Consider the following 18,538-nt stretch of genomic DNA (forward strand, 5'->3'; position numbering starts at 1 on the left):
AGCGCAATATTGCGCATGGTCTCGTGCGGTGCGCAATGCGCAAACGATATTCACCGGAGCGCAAGGGTGCGCAATTGCGCTTTGCGCAAGTGTTTGCGCACCTGCCCAGCACTGATTATGTGCATCTGGAGGCAATAGTGCCCAGACTATTTCCTAGTCAGGTGGGCTGATAGAGGATCGGGGAAGGATGTTAAAGTTATAGACAGCAAAGAGTGCGTGCAGCAACACAAATTAGTAATATGTAACATGATTAAGGGATGGGTCATGAAGAAGAGGACCTATGCACCCAGGAGGAAAATTTGGAAGTTGAAAAAGCAAGTAGTGAGATGAGTAGGACGATGGCTGAACAGAGCACTGCTGACAGAAGTGTTAATAAACAGTATGGGGCTCTCAAGAACAATCTCTTTAGAGTTACTGATTCAGTGTGTGGATGGACAAGAGGCCCACTAAGACTAAAGGAAACATGGTGGTGGGATGAAGGTGTAGAGGGGGTGGTAACAGAGAGGAATACTTGGATGCCAAGCAGAAGGCTATAATGGAGGTATACAAGGCAAAAACTCAGTTTCAGAGACTTTTACTGGATAACCTAAATGGTGCTGAAAGGGAGATCATGATATTTAATGTGGTAAATCATATTAAGAGGGAAAACAGGGATATCATGGGTGATCAGTGTGTGAGTATGGTGAAAGAAAAGTAGGGGGGGACAGTGAGGATAATAAAGACGCCGGGAGAGAGCATTAGAACCAGCTGCTGAATGAGGAGTCTGACTGGAACAAGGAAGGAATAAATGTAACCATGGCTTGGCCCTTGGACTTTGATGTAAGCAGGGTATTAGGCAAGATGAAGTTGGGGAAGGCAGTGAGTGTGCCTGGGTTGACTGCAGAAATTTTGAAGGTTTTAGGAGATATCAGAGTGAGTTTCGTTACTGATTTGAAGAGCTTGATTATACATGAGTGTGTTGTCTCAGAAGACTGGCTGAAGAATGCAATTGTACATGTGTATAAGTGGATGGGTGATGCCATGGAATGAGTAAGTTAACCCTTTCGTTCATGGTAAGTTTCAATAATTCCACAACACATTGGCTTTCTCCCCTCCCCTTGCAGCCCGCTGCGTGCTCCAAAAAAGTGTATTCTTGGCTTATTTTCACCACCACATATTTATTTTGCCACAAAACCTACATATTCCTATTTGTCAATATTTGTTCTACATGATAAGTAAAAAAAAACCACACACACACACACACACACACACACACACACACAGGAGAGAAGGAAAAGAGGTGACATGATAATGCTATATAAGTGCATATCAGGAAAGGAGAAAATAGACATAAATGATTACTTACACACTATACATACATTATGGCGGTGTGAATAAACATTTGGGAACATTCATCTCACTTCCCAACATCACAGCTTGAATGTTTATTAACATATCTCTACATGTTATACAATCATTTGAAAGAAAATTTTACTAGCTTTCGAATGGGGCAGTTGGCATTTTGATATAAGGTATGGTTATCGAGTAATAGCAAAAAAGTAAAACCTTTTCCTGACACACAACAGAGTTTTTATTTGGGGAGCTCTAGCAAAAAAGCTTTTCTTGGCAGTGTTATGTTTTTATTTCATCACCTTATGCAGAATTTCATGGGCTTTCACATGATATAATCAGAGTTCTCCTATGCCTCATAGTTTTCAAGAAAAATGCAAAAAACTATGGTGTACCCACACTGTGTCGCAACTGTAGGGTTTCCCGCCTCCCCCTAAGCTGCTGCACATATTTCACCATTTCCTTGCACACTGTATTCACATGATTCACTGTCACTATTTCTATAGCTGAATACTCACATTTGGTGCAGGGTAGAGGCAGTGTAGCTGGTTAGAAACAGTAGCACAATCTTCGTTGGCCCAATGGCTGACAACAGCCACAAACACTTCACAAACACCTAATTTCCTATTGCAAACACCAAATCTAATCATAATTGTGCCCCAAAACTATACATAAGCACTATTTATATAGTGAAATGTGTTGCACGGCCGGGATGGGGTAATAGAGGAGACTTAAAGGGACAAGGGACTGCGGACTACCTTCCCCACTAACAGCTCATTTGGTACTGAAAAACCTGTATGCACTGTCATGGGTATCGAGACCCGCTGTTGCCAACTCATTACTTTTGATGTGAGCCAGGCAAACTATGATGCCTGAAAAAAGGACGCAAATTGACTGAAAACTTTTTTTTGGCAAATTTTTAATGGTTTTATGACACTAAAGGTGTAACCGAGCATTTACGAGGAAAGACCCTAATGACATCAAACACGTCACTGTGTATGAAGGGGTTAAAGAGGGATAAAACTTTTGGACCAGATAATAAGAGTAGGGAAGAGAATTCAAGGTGTGACAAAGGAAATAGTGAATATTGATGAGATGCAGTTTGGGTTTATGCAACGCAAAGGTACCACTGATGCCATATTCAATGTCCAACAGCTTCAGGAAAAATATATAGGAAAGAAAAGGGAGTAGTACTATGTTTTTGTTGACTTGGAGAAGGGCTTTGACAGAGATCCTAGGGAGGTAGTGAGGTGGGCAATAAGAAAGCTTGGGATCGAGGAGTGTCTGGTTAGAATGATTATGGCTACATATGTGGGTGCTCGCATCCACGTGAGAGTGACTGGAGATGTGAGTGATGAGTTTCTGTTCATGTTTGCATGCACAATGCTCACAGACATCAGCAAAACTCTGCACAGGTCTACCAAGTTTTTGTCTGGTATTTGCAAGTAGTACTGCATCATCACCATACAACAAATTATCTCAAATTTGTTTTATGCTGATGATAAAGTACTACTTGCAAATACTGGACAAAAACTTGGTAGACCTGTGCAGAGTTTTGCTGATCTCTGTGAGTGTCGTGCCTGGAGAGTAAATGTAGAAAAGAGTGAAATGATAGTAATCGAGAGAGAAGGTGACTCCTAGAGTGATGTTACTGTGAATGGAGAGAGACTGGAATAGGTGAGAGAGTTTAAATACCTGGGTACAGTGATAGAAAAGAGAGGAAAATGTGCAAAAGAAGTGGAAAGTAGAGTGACACAAGGAAGGAAAGTAGCAGGCGCTATGAAGGCCATGATAAGAAACAAAGGCTTGACAGTTGCAGTTGCATGAGGCTTACATGAAGGAGTGTTAGTGCCAACTTTAAAAAATGGTTGTGAGACTATGGTGTGGCATGAAAATGAAAAGTCAGGAGTGAATGCAGTGGAGATGGGACTGCTGAGGAGTGTATGTGGAGTACAGAGAGTGGATAGGATATGAAATACTGTGATTGGTGAAAGATGCGGAGTGAGGAAGTCTGTGGACACCAGAATCAAAAAGAGTGTACTGAGATGGTATGGTCATGTGGAGAAAATAGATAGCAACAGAATGGTGCAAAGGTACATTTGAGTAAATCTGAAGGAGGGAGGGGGTGGAGTAGGCCATGGAGAAGGTGGAGGGATATGGTGAATGAGTGTGTGAGAAAGAGAGGTCAAGTCAGTGAGGCTAGGAGACTGACAGGAGATCAAGCTGGTGGGATGAATATTGTGAGAAGAAGTGCATGATCAGGGATTTGGCACCCCTTTTTAACTTGACTGTGTCCGGACTGACTATATAACATATGTTTACGTGAAGCTACAGACTGTGGTGAACGTTTTTGGTGTATCAGATAAAGCCCGGATTCCAGGGGCTTGAATGATGAGTGAATGGAAGTGTGGCCCATTGGATAGGGCAACCTTGGGCTGTCTGGATGTTGCTACTCCTCACCCTGCTCTAGGGTGGGAAAGGAGGTCCGGATGATGATGATGGTGTTTGCGTGCATCAGGGGCCAGTCTTAAGCCCCCTGTTGTTTGTCACGGAGCTTGATGCTCTCTTGTGTGACTTCAGAAATAGGCTCCCATGGGAGCTATTGTATGCTGATGGCTCTGATGTTGACTGCAGAGAATGAAGGGGAGGCGGAAGAAAAAGTTAGGAAATGGAGAGACGGACTGAGGCACAAGGGTTTGAGAATATATGTGGATAAAACAAAAGTGACGATGTCTAGAGGTGGTAGCAGTATTATCAAAGAAGAGGGAATGTGGCAATGTGCAGTTTCCCACAGGGGTGTGGGAAGTAACTCCATCTTATGCAGTGTTTGTGATAAGTGGGTGCATAAGAGATACAGTGGTATAGTATTAGAGGCAGAATGCATAAACAATGCTGATTTCATATGTGCAGTGTGTTAGAGAGAGCATTGTGATGCATGAAAGGATTGATCTTGTTGAGGGTTTCTTGAGTGTGAGATGTTTTATTATTTGAGGGACATATGTTTTGGAGGTGGGGACGGAGCTAGATCTGTTGTTCAGGTAAGGAGTGGGTGGAGAAGGTCAGGGAGCTGTTGCCTCTCCTGACATTGACAGGGCTCCCTTCCATGCTAAGGGATCTTTGTATGTGGCATGTGTTAGGTGTGTGATGATGTACTGTAGTGAGACCTGTGCAGTAAAGGAAGGGGATGTTCATAGGCTCAAATGTACAAAAATAGCAATGATTAGGCAGATGTGTAATGCATCTTTGAATCTGAGGCTTGAGGAGCTAGGATTGTGATTGAGGAGTTGAGAGGAAGGCTGGGACTGGAATGTATTTGTGCTGTGATGAGGAGGGGTGGATTAAGATAGTTTGGGTATGTGGAGAGGATGGAAGATAACAACTGGGTGAGTAAGGTGGGAAGCGTGAATGTCAGAGGTAGAGTTGTGTGAGGAAGACTGAAAAAGATCTGGGACAAAGTCAGAGTGTGACCTTTGGGATAAAAGACTGAATAGGGAGGCTGCCAGAGATTGAGCAGCATGGACAGTCACTATTAAGTGACCAAGGCTGACATATGAAAGTATGCTGTAGCCTTTATAAACAATATGGTACCATAATATATGGGTCTAACCTAACCCACATAAATTTTGGTAGCAGTAGCTTGAACAAACACAAAGAAAAAGGCCATCAAACTGAAGGGGTTAGTGGACTTTTTCTAACCCCTCCAATATGCCAAAATATCATTTGACCATAGGAAAACTTTATACATGTATCTATGTATGCATGCATGTATGTATGTATGTATATAAATAGATGGATTAGCTAAAGTGTGTCCTCACTGGATGTCAGGGTTGCCAACAAAAATATCACAACTCTTTTTTTTTTTTCATAAACAAGAACTGCACTCAGGAAAATTGATACATCAGCAATAAAGGCAGCAATGGAACTCTGACAGGCAGTATTTCTGAATTATATTGTTGAGGAAATGCATAACAAGGTCTGACTTAATAAGTAATCAAAATGAAGGCATAAAGCCATACTAAAGGAGTTAATGCCTTTAGTACAATGAAGTATTAATTTACTATTATTACCTCCATATGATTTTATTCAACTTAGGAATGACCTTTAGTACCAGCAACATTAGTGAGAACTAGATCTTAATACATGTAGTTTAAACGACCTGTCAAACAGATTAAACTCATCTGGAGAAAGAAAACAGTAGAAGCCAATCCTTTATTACACATTTTGAGGCAGGAGGGCTCATGGCTAGCTACCACAGCCAGGATAACATCACTGGAAACCACCTTACTTCCCCAGAGGCATTCAAATGATATAAAAACCTCTGTCCACCTCAATAATTTGAACTGTGTCAGATTAGCACACATGCTCTTTGTACCCCAGGCCTCACATGCACCTATCACAACACAGACAATCCTTCAACATAACATCAACAAAAGATCTCTGGGAGGAACTGGTTGAAGTGACCTGTTTCCTGTGGTCCACTGGATTCACTTCCAGTTGAGGCTGTGGCTGCATTAACAACAGTAACAATAAACCTACCTTGAGAATGGTGGTGGATGAGGCCACACTACAGAAGCCAGCCCACAGCTCACTGGCAAAGTGTGGAACAATGGGTCCCAACACGATGATCTGAGCAGCCAGTGCTTCCTCAAACTCAGCAGTGATCATCATAGTCAACGGTACTCTCTGCAGAATACAAAAATGTGAGAAGATAAACTCTGGACATGTGTGAGGACAAGACATTATACCAAGGAGAAATTTCAAGGTAGATCATGACGTACTGTACCCTAAAAATGTGTGAGTCCAAGGAATTATACAGAAAAGCAGGAGTCCCAAAGATGAGTACAGAAATGTGTGAAGACATGTAAGATTATGAAAATGAGTGACTCCAGGGAATCTCACAAAAAAAACTGGAGTCCTAAAGATGATTACAGAAATGTGCGAGGACAACCAAGATAATGGAAAGGCGTGAGTCCAGTGAAGATTATGGAAATGAGTGATTATAAAACAGATTATGGAAGTGTGTGAGGACTGGTCATGTTAGGGGCTGACTGCCAGTGATCTGGGCCCCTGGGCCAAAAGGGTCACTGGCCCCTCAACCCATCCCACACTACCATTCATTCCCAGGGTTGGATTTTTTTTTTTTTTAACCCAACCCACTGTTTTTTGGGGGGTTTTATTGTTTTTTTTATTGTTTTTTTATTCCTCATATTTATATGTACAGTAAATCAGTTAAAATAAGCAATTAAAAAGTAATTTTGAGTGAAACAGAAAATCTGAAGAACAGACATTTGTTTTATAATATTGTTTTTGTTACAAGGTGGTCCGGTTGGACAATGCCTCTGTTAACTTGTACTGTACAGGAAATGGTCGAGTGAGATAGGCTTGACTACTCCTGACTCAGTACTCAGTGTCTCAGTCTGTTTCTCCTTGGTAGTGAGAGAACGACAGTAACAAAATGCCTGCTGGTAGTGGCAGAAAAAGGACAACAGAATGGGATGAAGTTGATATTTTAGAAAGTGATGAACAGAAAGCAGCCTGAAAATACTGCAACCAAATAATAAGTGCTAAAATTGAAAGAGTTAGAACTCACATCCAAAAATGCCGCAAGAGGAAAATTATAGGGAAAAGGCAGGTGAGTTACTGAGTAAGTCAATTAGAAAGACTAATTAAGTAATTGTAAACCCACATTTTTGTATGTAATTTTAACTACATAAAAAAAAAATGTTTTTTTTTTTTTTTTTAAGGTGTTTTTTTTTGGGGGGTGGTATATGAGGGAGGGGGGGATGAGTTGGGGGGAGGGGAGTCAAATGGTGGGTGACAGAGTGACTTGGAGGCGTTTTGTCTGCGGCCACCCTTTGCGGGATTAGGGCGTCGGGCTATAGATAGATAGATAGATAGGTTTTTTTTAATGCCAACCCTGTTCATTCCACACAAATATATGCAGTCTTTATATCAGACATTTGTATCTAAAGCTCCATGTCTAAATCCATCCATTCATCCATCATCCAATCCTACGTTGCCCCATGAGGAGCGTAGAAGCTCAGGGCTAGGCAAGTTGGTCCTGACATTTAAGATGAGAGTGACCAGCCTCACTTATCCTTGAGTGGCATTACATGAGCAATAAACCACAACCAACCTTGAATATAAACCTTTACTGGTTCAATCCGACTGGAGTGCCACAATTACCCACTAAACCACCAGGCGCCAAAATTTGGTTACATGGTTACAACCCAGCGTAGTAAATGGTTTCCTGGTGTACAGGAAACCATTTGGCTTGTCCATGTCTAAAAAAATAATATAATGTATTATTCAACCAAGCTATGTAATGTAATCATACTCTACTTTATTTATAACTGAAAATAGCAAATGAATGACTACTATAATTACAGCTATCTACCTTTATATAATTATGAACCAAATGATAATGTCTTGCATCTTATAGAACAATACATTTTTTCAGATAATCAGATTTCATAAGGTAACTGGTAAACATAAATTTCAGTTTTTTCATCCTCATCCTCATCTGGACCTCCTTTCCCACCCTAGGGCAGGGTGAGGAGTAGCAATGTCCAGACAGCCCAAAATTGCCCAATCCAATAGGCCACACTTCCATTCACTCATCATTCAAGCCCCCGGAATCCTGGCTCTATCGGATACGCCAAAAACATTCACCACGTTCTGTAGCTTCACATAATCGTATCTGACAGAGTCAATCCAGACACTGCCATGTTAAAACGGGGTGCCAAAAATCCCTGATCATGCACTTCTCCTCACAAAATTCATCCAGCCAGCTCGATCTCCCGTCAGTTCCCTAACCTAACTGACTTCTAAAACTCTCTTCCTCACACATTCATCCACCATATCTCTACATCTTCTCCTTGGCCTACCTCGCCTCCTCCCTCCTTCGAATTCGCTCAGATATACCTTCTTCACCACTCTATTGTTATCCATTCTCTCCACATGACCATACCATCTCAGTACACTCTCTTCAATTCTGATGTCCACCAACTTCTTCACTCCACATCTTTCACGAATCACATTATTCGTATCCTATCCACCCTCTGTACTCCACATACACTCCTCAGCAGTCCCATCTCCACTGCTCTTACTCTTGACATTTCATATTCATGCCACACCATAGTTTCATATCCATATGTTATGGTTGGAACTAACACTCCTTCATGTAAACCTCGTGCAGTGGCAACACCCAAGCCTCTGTTTCTTATCAAGGCCTTCATTGCACCAGCTACTTTTCTTCCTTGTGTCACTCTACTTTCGACTTCTTTGCACATTTTCCTCTCTCTTCTATCACTGTATCCAGGTATTTGAACTCTCTCACCAATTCCAGTCTCTCTCCATTCACTGTTATGTTGCACTGGGAGTCACCTTCTCTCTCAATAACCATCACTTTACTCTTTTCTACATTTACTCTCAAGGAACAACGCTTACAGACATCATCAAAACTCTGCACTAGCCTACCAAGTTCTTGTCCGGTACTTGCAAGCAGTACTGCATCATCAGCATACAACAAATTTGCGATTTTCCATCCATCACCATTCATTACCAATGCCATCCCTCTCTCCATTACTCGTATTTTTACTTCTCTCATCACCCCAACCATATATATATTGAACAACCATGGGGACATCACACAACCTTGTTGCACGCCCACACTGATCATGAACCACTCACTTAGATGCCCATTAACCCTGACACATGCTTTACTACCATCATAAAAACTCTTGAGGGCACCTAGCAGCTTACCCTCTACACAGTACATGTGCAAAACTTTCCACAATCCTTCTTTGTCCACTTTGTCATATGCATTTTCCAGACCCATGAATGCCATAAACACCTTATGGTCCTTCTCACAAGCCTTCTCTACTATCTGTCTCACTGCAAATATTTGGTCCACACATCCTCTGCCACTCCTAAAGCCACTCTGTTCATCACTCACTAGAACTTCTGATATCTCTCTTACTTTCTCTATAATAATTCTTCCATATACCTTCCCTACCACACTCAGTAAGCTTATGCCATGATAATTCTTGCACTCACTTCACCCACCTTTATTTTTGTACAGGGGTACAATCACAGCCTTTTTCCACTCTGCAGGCACAGTTTCACTCATCCATGCCTTCTTACATATCTCCAACAAGCACTTCATTCCATTCTCTCCACTACACTTAAGCATCTCTGCATACACCTCATCAACCCCAGCTGCTATCCCATTTTTCAGCCGCTTCACAGCACTCTTCACCTGTGCGAGTGTCATGTCTCCTGTCACTGCATTCCTTCTCTGCACACCCCCAAAACCAATCATGTTTACAGCTGCTCTGCTCTCTCTATTCCCATTCATCAGGCTTTCAAAATATTCTTTCCATCTAGTCCTTACTTCATCTCCATAGGTTAATAATCTACCACCTGCATCCTTCACACCATCCCATTTCTTTCCACTTTCACTTCTACATTTCCACACCTCTTTCCAGAATAACTTTCTATTTTCAGAGTAGTTAGCATTCATTTTTCTTTCTAGATCCTCATTTACCTCCTTCTTCTTCCTCCTCACCAGTCTCTTTACATGCTTCTTGCTCTCAACATATTCACATCTTATTTCAACTGAACCCTTATCCTGCAACCACTTTAGCCACTTCTTCCTCTTTTCCTCCACCGCTCTCTTTACCTCCTCATCCCACCATGCCGTACCTTTCTTCTTTGTTGTTACTCTTGCCACACCACACACCACTTTAGCATTCCTAACTATGCAGTCCCTATATGCACTCCACAGTCTGTCCAGATCCATTTCATTCCAATTCAGTAATTCTAACTTGTCCTCTACATTGGTCCTGTATTCATCTGCCATTTCTTTGATCCTCAGCTTCTCAACTTTCAGTCTTTCTCCCTGACTGCTCCTCTCTCTCCTGATCCAACTCACTCCTCTCAGCTTGATCTTGCATACCACAATCATATGATCTGACAGACCTCCACATCGTCCTCTCACAGCCCTCGTATCAGCAACCATTCCCATCATCAACCTCTCTACGAGCACGTAATCAATCAGGCCTCTTTCAACATGATCCCCGTTCCCTCTATACCATGTATATTTATATGCATCTATGTTCGAAATACAAGTTACAAATGCACAACCTCCTCTCCTGACACATATCCTTTAGTCTCTTCCCATTATCATTTTCTCCTGGTACTCCATAACAACCCATTATGTCATTCTCAGGACCAGTGCCTACTCTTCCATTCAGTTTTTTCAGTATCATATATTTTGAACTTTTAGGTATAATATTAGCTTAACATTTTTCATATTAAACCAACCCAGCATGTGCTACTGTCATCCTCAAGCATATTAGGCCTAACCTACAACCAACCTCTAATATGTTACAATCAATCCAATGAATGTTATAACCAGCCCCATGTACGGTATGTTAAAACCAGCTCCATGTGTGTTACAACGTGCCTCGATAAAACTTAAATAAACCTCATTCTGGGTTTATGCCACTGGTCACTTTGAAATGGTAATTGCATCGATCACATGCTTTCTTCAATTCATCCAGAATAAAGCTCAGTCACTGTGCTATACTATGTGGTTCTAACATTTAAGCATGCTATTTGTGTTCAAGGGGGTATAATGAATTCCGTTCTAGTGATAAATTTTACTTACCTGTACTCAAAACTACTTTTTTAAACATTTTTCAAGCCTGGCCAGCATCCACAGCAAACTAACACAGCCTTTGTATACAATATGGCCACCCACAAGCTGCATCAGCAGCATGCACTTGTGCTGCCAAGTCTTGATATATGAAAGATATATTAAACAAGTTACAACAAACTCCAGTCTCCCCTACTGATATTTATAGTTTTTATGGTAGGTGGGGATGCCCTTCATCCACTCCTTCAGTGTAGGGATGCTGGATGGTATCTACACTGAGTGACAAGCCAAATGGTTACCTGTACCCAGGAAACCATTTACCGGTACTACACTGGCTGGTAACCATATAACTGAGGTTTTTGGCCACATTAAGTGTCCCCCAGATTCCCCTATCTAAAATCACTTAATCACAGCAAATGTTTCGGAGAGCCTTGAAGGGCCCAATACCTGACCAGGACCCCAATCAAACGGGCAGATTTACATGGCCATGTGGAATGTGAGAGGTGTGAATGAGGAATGCATGAGGGTAGAAGTGGTGAAGTGGTGAATGTGCTTGTGAGATCTGCCGTGATGGCATTGTGTGAAACAAAGATGAAAGGGTGTGAAGTGAAGTGGGAAGGTGTAAACTGTGTAAGGTTGAGCATGAATGGGCGAGGAAGATGCTAGGAAAGAGTTGCTTTGTTGATGAATGAAGTGTGGCAGAGTGGAATGGGAGATTACAAATGTGTCAGCTCGAGATGTATGTATGTCAAGGTAAAGTCTGAGAAGGTGAAAGTGGCAGTATTTGTAGGTTATAGACCGTGTGATGACAGGAGTGAGAAAGACAGGTTTTGGGATGAGCTGGATGAAGCAGTGGGAGAAATAACCAGGAGCTATGAAGTGATCATAATAGGCGATATGAACGGAAGAGTAGGCACTGGTCCTGAGGATAACATAATGGGTTGAAATTGAGTACCAGGAGAAAATGATAATGGGAAGTGACTGAAGGATATGTGTCAGGAAAGGAGGTTGTGCTTTTGTAACTTGTATTTCAAACACAAAGATAAACATAAATATACATGGTATAGAGGGAATGGGGATCATGTTGAAAGAAGCCTGATTGATTACGTGCTCATAAAGAGGTCGATGCTAGGGGCATGAGAGGACGATATGGAGGTGTGTTAGATCATATTATTGTGGTATGCAAGATCAAGCTCAGAGGAGTGAGGTGGACCAGGAGAGAGAGGGGCAGTCAGGGAGAAAGACTGAATGCTTAGAAGCTAAGGATCAAAGAAATGGCAGATGAATACAGGACCAAAGTAAAGGAGGAGCTGGAACCAGTGAATTGGAATGAAATGGATCTGGACAACTAGTGGATTGCATATAGGGACTACTTAGTTAGGAATGCTAAAGTGGTATGTGGTGTGACAAGAGTAACAACAAAGAAGAAAGGTGGGATGAAGAACTGTGCTTCTGTGCTTACACTCTGCCTAGGTAAACTCTTTCGCCTTTGTCTATCAACTTGTACCTTTCCTACTTGCTGGAAGTTTGCTCTCTTTCAGCCAGTCCCAAAGAAGGGTGATCATTCCCAACCCTCCAGCTATCACCCAATTGTTTTAACAACCTGTGTCTCAAAAGTTTTCAAGTCTATTCTTAACAGAAAAATTTTAAAGCATATTTCCTATCATAACCTTCTTTTTGATCATCAGTATGGGTTCCATCATGGATGCTCCACTGGCGATCTTCTCACCTACCTCTCAGACTACTGGTCATCCTCCTTTTGGGACTCTAGTGAATGCTTTGCCATTGCACTTGACATCTCAAAAGCTTGCAATCGAGTCTGTCATAAGTCTTTAATTTCCAAACTGCCCTCTTATGGTTTCTATCCTTCTATCAGTGCCTTCATCTACAGCCTCCTTTCTGGTCGTTCTATAGCCGCTGTTGCAGACAGCCATCATTCTTCTCTTAGATCTATCAACACTGGTGTTCCTCAGGGCTCTGTCCTATCACCAACTCTCTTCCTTTTATTCATCAGTGACCTTCTATGCTGTACATCTAACCCTGTCCACTAATCCGCTGATGATTCCACCCTTCACTTTTCCATTCGGTTCTTGCAACGCCCATCTCAGCAGTTAATCAACAAACAAGGGATAAGGATATGGCACACATAATGTCTGACTTGGCTTGTATCTCTCACTGGGGTAAATATAATCTTGTTGCTTTTAATGTATCAAAAACTCAGTTATTACACCTATCAACCTGACAAAATCTTCCACAGGAGTACCCATTAATGTTTAATAATATTCAGCTTAATCATGCATCATCCTTAAACATACTTGGGGTTTCATTCTCTTGGGACTTATCTTGGAAAGATCATATTACATCTCTTGTAAAATCTGCTTCCAAGAGATTAGGTGTGCTAAGCTGACTCCGTACTTTCTTTACTCCTGCACAATTGTTGACTTTATCCACGGGTTTTATTTGCCACTGTGTAGAGTACAACTCTCATGTATGGGGAGGCTCCCCACATACAGCTCTTCTCAATAAGGCGGAGTCAAAGGCTTTTCGTCTCATCAACTCTCCTCTTCTTACTGGCTCCCTTCAACATCTGTCTCTTCGCCGCACTGATGCACCTTTGTCTCTCTTCCATCGTTACTTCAATGGTCACTGCTCCTCTGAACTGTCTGCTTGCATCCCTCCACCTCTACAACGGGCATGTGGCACCTGTCTAGCAACAAACTCTCATCCCTTTTCTATCCAGCTCTCTAATGCAGAAGTTAACCATTACTCCCAGTCCTTCATTTATGCAACAGCTAGCTCTGGAACTGTCTCCCTCTGTCTGTATTTCCTACTTCCTATGATCTCCAGTCTTTTAAATGCAGTGTCCAGGCATCTTGAAATAAACAGATCTTGAATTTGGTGCTCTTTTGTAGTTTTTTTTTTTTTTTCTTGGAAGGAACAGTTTGTGGGCTCCCAGCCTTTGGCTCCTTCTTCCTTGCATTAAAAAAAAAAAAAAAAAAAAGTAAGAAAAGAGGATTAAGTGGCTAGAGTGGTTACAGGACAGGGGTTAAAATGAAATAAGAACTGAATATATTGAAAGCATGAAGCATGTAAAGAGACTAGTGAAAAGGAAAAAGGAGGAAAATGATGATCCAGGGAGAAAATTAATGCAAATTACTCTGAAAATAGGAAGTTATTCTGGAAAGAGGTGCAGAAATGTTGAAGTGACAGTGGAAAGAAATGTGAAAGTGTGATGGATGTAAGTGGCAAATTATTAACCCGTGGGGATGAAGTAAGGACTAAATGGAAAGAATATTTTGAGAGCCTGATGAATGGTAACAGAGAGAGCAGAGCTGCTGTAAACATGATTGGTTTTGGGGGTGTGCAGAGAAGGAAGGCAATGCCAGGAAATGTGACACTAGCACAGGTGAAGAACACTACGAAGCAGCTGAAAAATGGGAAAGTAGCTGGGGTTGGTGAGGTGTATGCTGAGATGATTAAATGTAGTGAAGAAAGTGGAATGAAGTGCTTGTTGGAATATGTAAAAAGGCATGGATGAGTGACAATGCAGAATGGACAAAGGCTGTATTGTACCCTTGTACAAAAATAAAGGTGAGCGAAGTGAGTGCAAGAATTATCGTGGCATAAGTTTACTGAGTGTTGTAGGGAAGGTATATGGAACGATTTTTATACAGAAAGTAAGAGAGATATCAGAAGTCCTGGTGAGTGATGAACAGGGTGGCTTCAGGAGTGGCAGAGGATGTGTGAATCAAATATTTGCAATGAGACAGAGAGTGAAGAAGGCTTGTGAGAAGGACCATAAGGTGTTTACGGCATTTATGAATCTGGAAAATGCATATGACAAAATGGACAAAGAAGGACTGTTTGCAAATGTACGGTGTAGATGGTATGATGTTACGTTTGTCAAGAGTGTTTATGATTGTGGTGAGGCATGTGTAATGGTAAATGGTCATCTAAGTGAATGATTCACGATAAATGTGGGCATGCAACAAGGTTGTGATGTCTCTATGGTTGTTCAATATACAGCAGAGTCGCGATTTATGACAGAGAAACAATGATCTTACAATAACATGGGCATTTAATTTCTCCCATAATTACTTTATAGCACACTAATTTCACTCAACTGCATGAGAAAAACTGTGTGGGAAGTGGGTGCGTTCAGATGACTGCGTTTGTTTACAACTCGTGTTATGCTTTTGTTGGTCACTGACTGGCTTCCTTGACCTGACTCAACTCACGTGACCCATGTCCCAAACAACCTGCCACTGCCTGCCTCAGCGTTGTATGGATGGTCGCTGTGATGAGAAGCATTCATTTGCTTATTTCCCTGCTCCTCATTTCCTCTCAGAATTCTCAGCACATGGTTCCAAACTAACTTTAGTTATGCCCAAGCACCTTGAAAGTGTATATAACACAAAAAAAAAGAAATTATTCCAAAGGAAAATGTAAAATTGCTGGATGAAGTGGCATGTGGTGTGGAAGCTTAAATGCTAACAATCAGACAGATAAAATGAGTTGGGTGTGTTTATGATGTGGATAGTCTTTTTGTTAGAAAAAAAAGTTAATGATGAAGGAGCAGTAAAATTCATTTTTCGCCTTTAGTGCAACGTGGAAAAAAAAAAAAAAAAAAGGCTTTGTGCCCGACCTTTGTTATGAACTGACGGTCTTTGGTCAAGAAAATTCGGCTTGTACGCTATGTGAAGACACTATGTGTTGATGTAAATAGTTAGGGAAGATAATTATGTGAGTTCAGTTCTTGTGAATTATATCTGTACTGTCATACAAATTATATTGCTTGGCTGACTTGTTTATTATTCACATTTACTGCATTTGTGTGTATCTCAGAAGCAAGAAGTAAGCAATCATTCCATGCTGATGACGTCAGTATAGTTTTTTTTTTTATTATTGATGACTAATGACTTACAAAAATAGTTTCAGACTGCATTTTTTTTTTTTTTTTTTTCTGAGTGAGCCAAAAGTGATTCCTGGTGAAATATGTGTAATGCTGGGCTGCCATTATTCACTTGTTGGTTAGGTCAGAAGCTTTTGCTTGATTGGTAATGAAGACTTTCAAGAGGCTTAGTGGCAATCCTTGGTGGTAAAAATTTTATGGGGAGTATCAGGGGGAAAAACTAGTTGGTTAGGGTAGGTTAGAATGCACTGATGTGTCCAGTCGGCGAGATCATATGTAAAATGTCTTGGGTGTCTTAAGGCAGACATATTTATGATAACCTATCTCGAAATATATTTTTAACGAAAAAGATGGAGCGACTAGAACCTAACCCCCTATTTTGCATGTAAATATATGTCACATTTTAGCGCAAAATTGATTTTGCATTAGGTTCTGCATGATCTATCTTGTGTTACCTAGTTCAAACTTACCTAGTTCAAGTACATGGGAGGTTAAGAGACTTAAGTTTCCTTTGGGGCTCCCATCTATCGACCACTCTTTGAATGAGGACATCATCATATAGGATCACATAATGTCGTACAAAACTCCTTATTAGTTCAATCTTACCTAGTTCAAGTACATGGGAGGTTAAGAGACTTAAGTTTCCTTTGGGGCTCCCATCTATCGACCACTCTTTGAATGTGGACATCATCATATAGGATCACATAATGTCGTACAAAACTCCTTACTAGTTCAATCTTACCTAGTTCAAGTACATGGGAGGTTAAGAGACTTAAGTTTCCTTTGGGGCTCCCATCTATCGACCACTCTTTGAATGTGGACATCATCATACAGGATCACATAATGTCGTACAAAACTCCTTACTTCTCCTCCACTAAAAGTAATACTCCACATTACATACACTGTTACACAGATTCAGGTTCAGGTATTGGTTTCCACCTGTCTAACCTAGCTTTGAACACACCAACAGTAGGGGCAGTGGCCACCTCTTCAGGAAGGGAGTTCCATTCATTAACAACTCGCACACTAAAAGAATTTGCCCTAGTTAATGTCCTCCAATGTCCTCTCTTTTTTAACTTGCAGGTGTTCGACCTGGTACTGCCTTCGATGTATTCAAAGAAAACACTATAATCAACATTCTCTATCCCTTTCAGGATTTTATAAGTTTCAATTAAATCTCCTCGATATCTTCTCTGTTCCAGCGCTAACAGGTCCAGTCGCTCACATCATTTCTCATAGTCCAAGTCCTTGAGTTCAGGTACAAGCTTGGTCATCCTACGTTGTACTTTCTCTAATTCGATAATGACCTTTTTATAATACGGTGACCAGCTTTGCACCGCATACTCCAAATGAGATCATACTAGGGATGCATACAAAGTTCTACACATGTTCAAGTCCATATGAGAGAAGTTCCATTTGATCAGTCCTACCATCCTGTTGGCTTTGGCTGCTACATTTGTAATATGCTGGGTCAGCTTAAGGTCAGATGATATTAACATTCCAAGATCATTTTCTACTTCAGATGATTTTAATTCAACCCCATTTAATTCATACACGTGCCCAGGATTTCTGTGCCCTATGTGCATAGTCACACACTAACTACTGTCGAACTCAAGCAACCATTTTTTACTCCATTCTTGATGTTTCATCAAGCCCCTCTGCATAGATTGGATGTCTTCGAAATTGTTAATTTCCTTAACCCCTTAACCGCTGGGCGTCACTTTCGCGACGCTCGGGCGCAATGGATCATACCGCGGGGCGTCATTTTTGTGAATTATCCCGGGCTTACAAGTGGTGGCTTGTATCATCTATCATTACTGCCAATGTCCAACACTAGTCAGCACTCCAAATCTGTACTCCCATCCATTGTTGACAATTTAGCCATTTTTCCCCATTCCTGACTCCCCTCCCTACCTCCCCTCCATTACCCTGTCCTCTCACCTCCCCGGCCGCGCTGCGCTAAAGCAAATTTCCCCCGGAATTATCCACTGATTTCATCCATTGACATAAGCCCTATGCCCTATTCTTATACAAAATAACATATACCAAAAAGAAATAAGGTAAGTGATAGTGCTATACACCTTGATTTGGCTAATTATCACCTGACAACACCTCATGTGCACTCGTTCGCTAATTTCCCACGGAAATTTCCCCTTTGAAATATGCCGTATAATCTATTCTCGTAAAAAAAAATTATATAAGAAAGGAAGGGAGAAGCCAAAGTGACATTTACATTCACCTGGAACTACCTACTTTTTTCTGTATTTTCGAGATTTCCTACTAATCATTTTTTAGCATGTACTGCTACTGTCCACCAATAGTCCGCACTCCTAATCTCATCTGTACTCCATCCATTGTTGACAATTTAGCCATTTTCCACTGTTCTTGACTCCCCTCCCTACCTCCCCTCCTTTACCCTTTCCTATCGCCTGCCCTGCAGCGCTGCGCTAAGCAAATCTCCCCGTATGCCCTATACTTATACAAAATAATATATACCAAAAAAAATAAGGTAAGTGGTAGTGGTATACACCAGGAACTGGCTAATTATCACCTGACAACACCTCACATGCATTCATTCGCTAAATTCCCACGGTAATTTCCCCTTTGAATTATGCCTTGTAATCTATTTCTGTAAT

General features: G+C 41.3%; 1 protein-coding gene across 1 annotated transcript in view; it reads right to left on the reverse strand.

Moving 5' to 3' along the window:
• LeuRS-m (Leucyl-tRNA synthetase, mitochondrial) overlaps positions 1–18,538 on the reverse strand; it is a 370,394-nt gene that overhangs the window by 23,725 nt on the left and 328,131 nt on the right. The window contains exon 12 of the mRNA XM_080284805.1: positions 5,866–6,012. Within this exon, the coding sequence (XP_080140931.1) occupies positions 5,866–6,012 (147 nt within the window). The remainder of the gene's footprint in view (positions 1–5,865; positions 6,013–18,538) is intronic.

This window comes from Coenobita brevimanus, chromosome 13, assembly GCF_032717465.1.
Source record: "Coenobita brevimanus isolate Jiangsu-jjx chromosome 13, ASM3271746v2, whole genome shotgun sequence".
Classification (NCBI taxonomy): domain Eukaryota; kingdom Metazoa; phylum Arthropoda; class Malacostraca; order Decapoda; family Coenobitidae; genus Coenobita; species Coenobita brevimanus.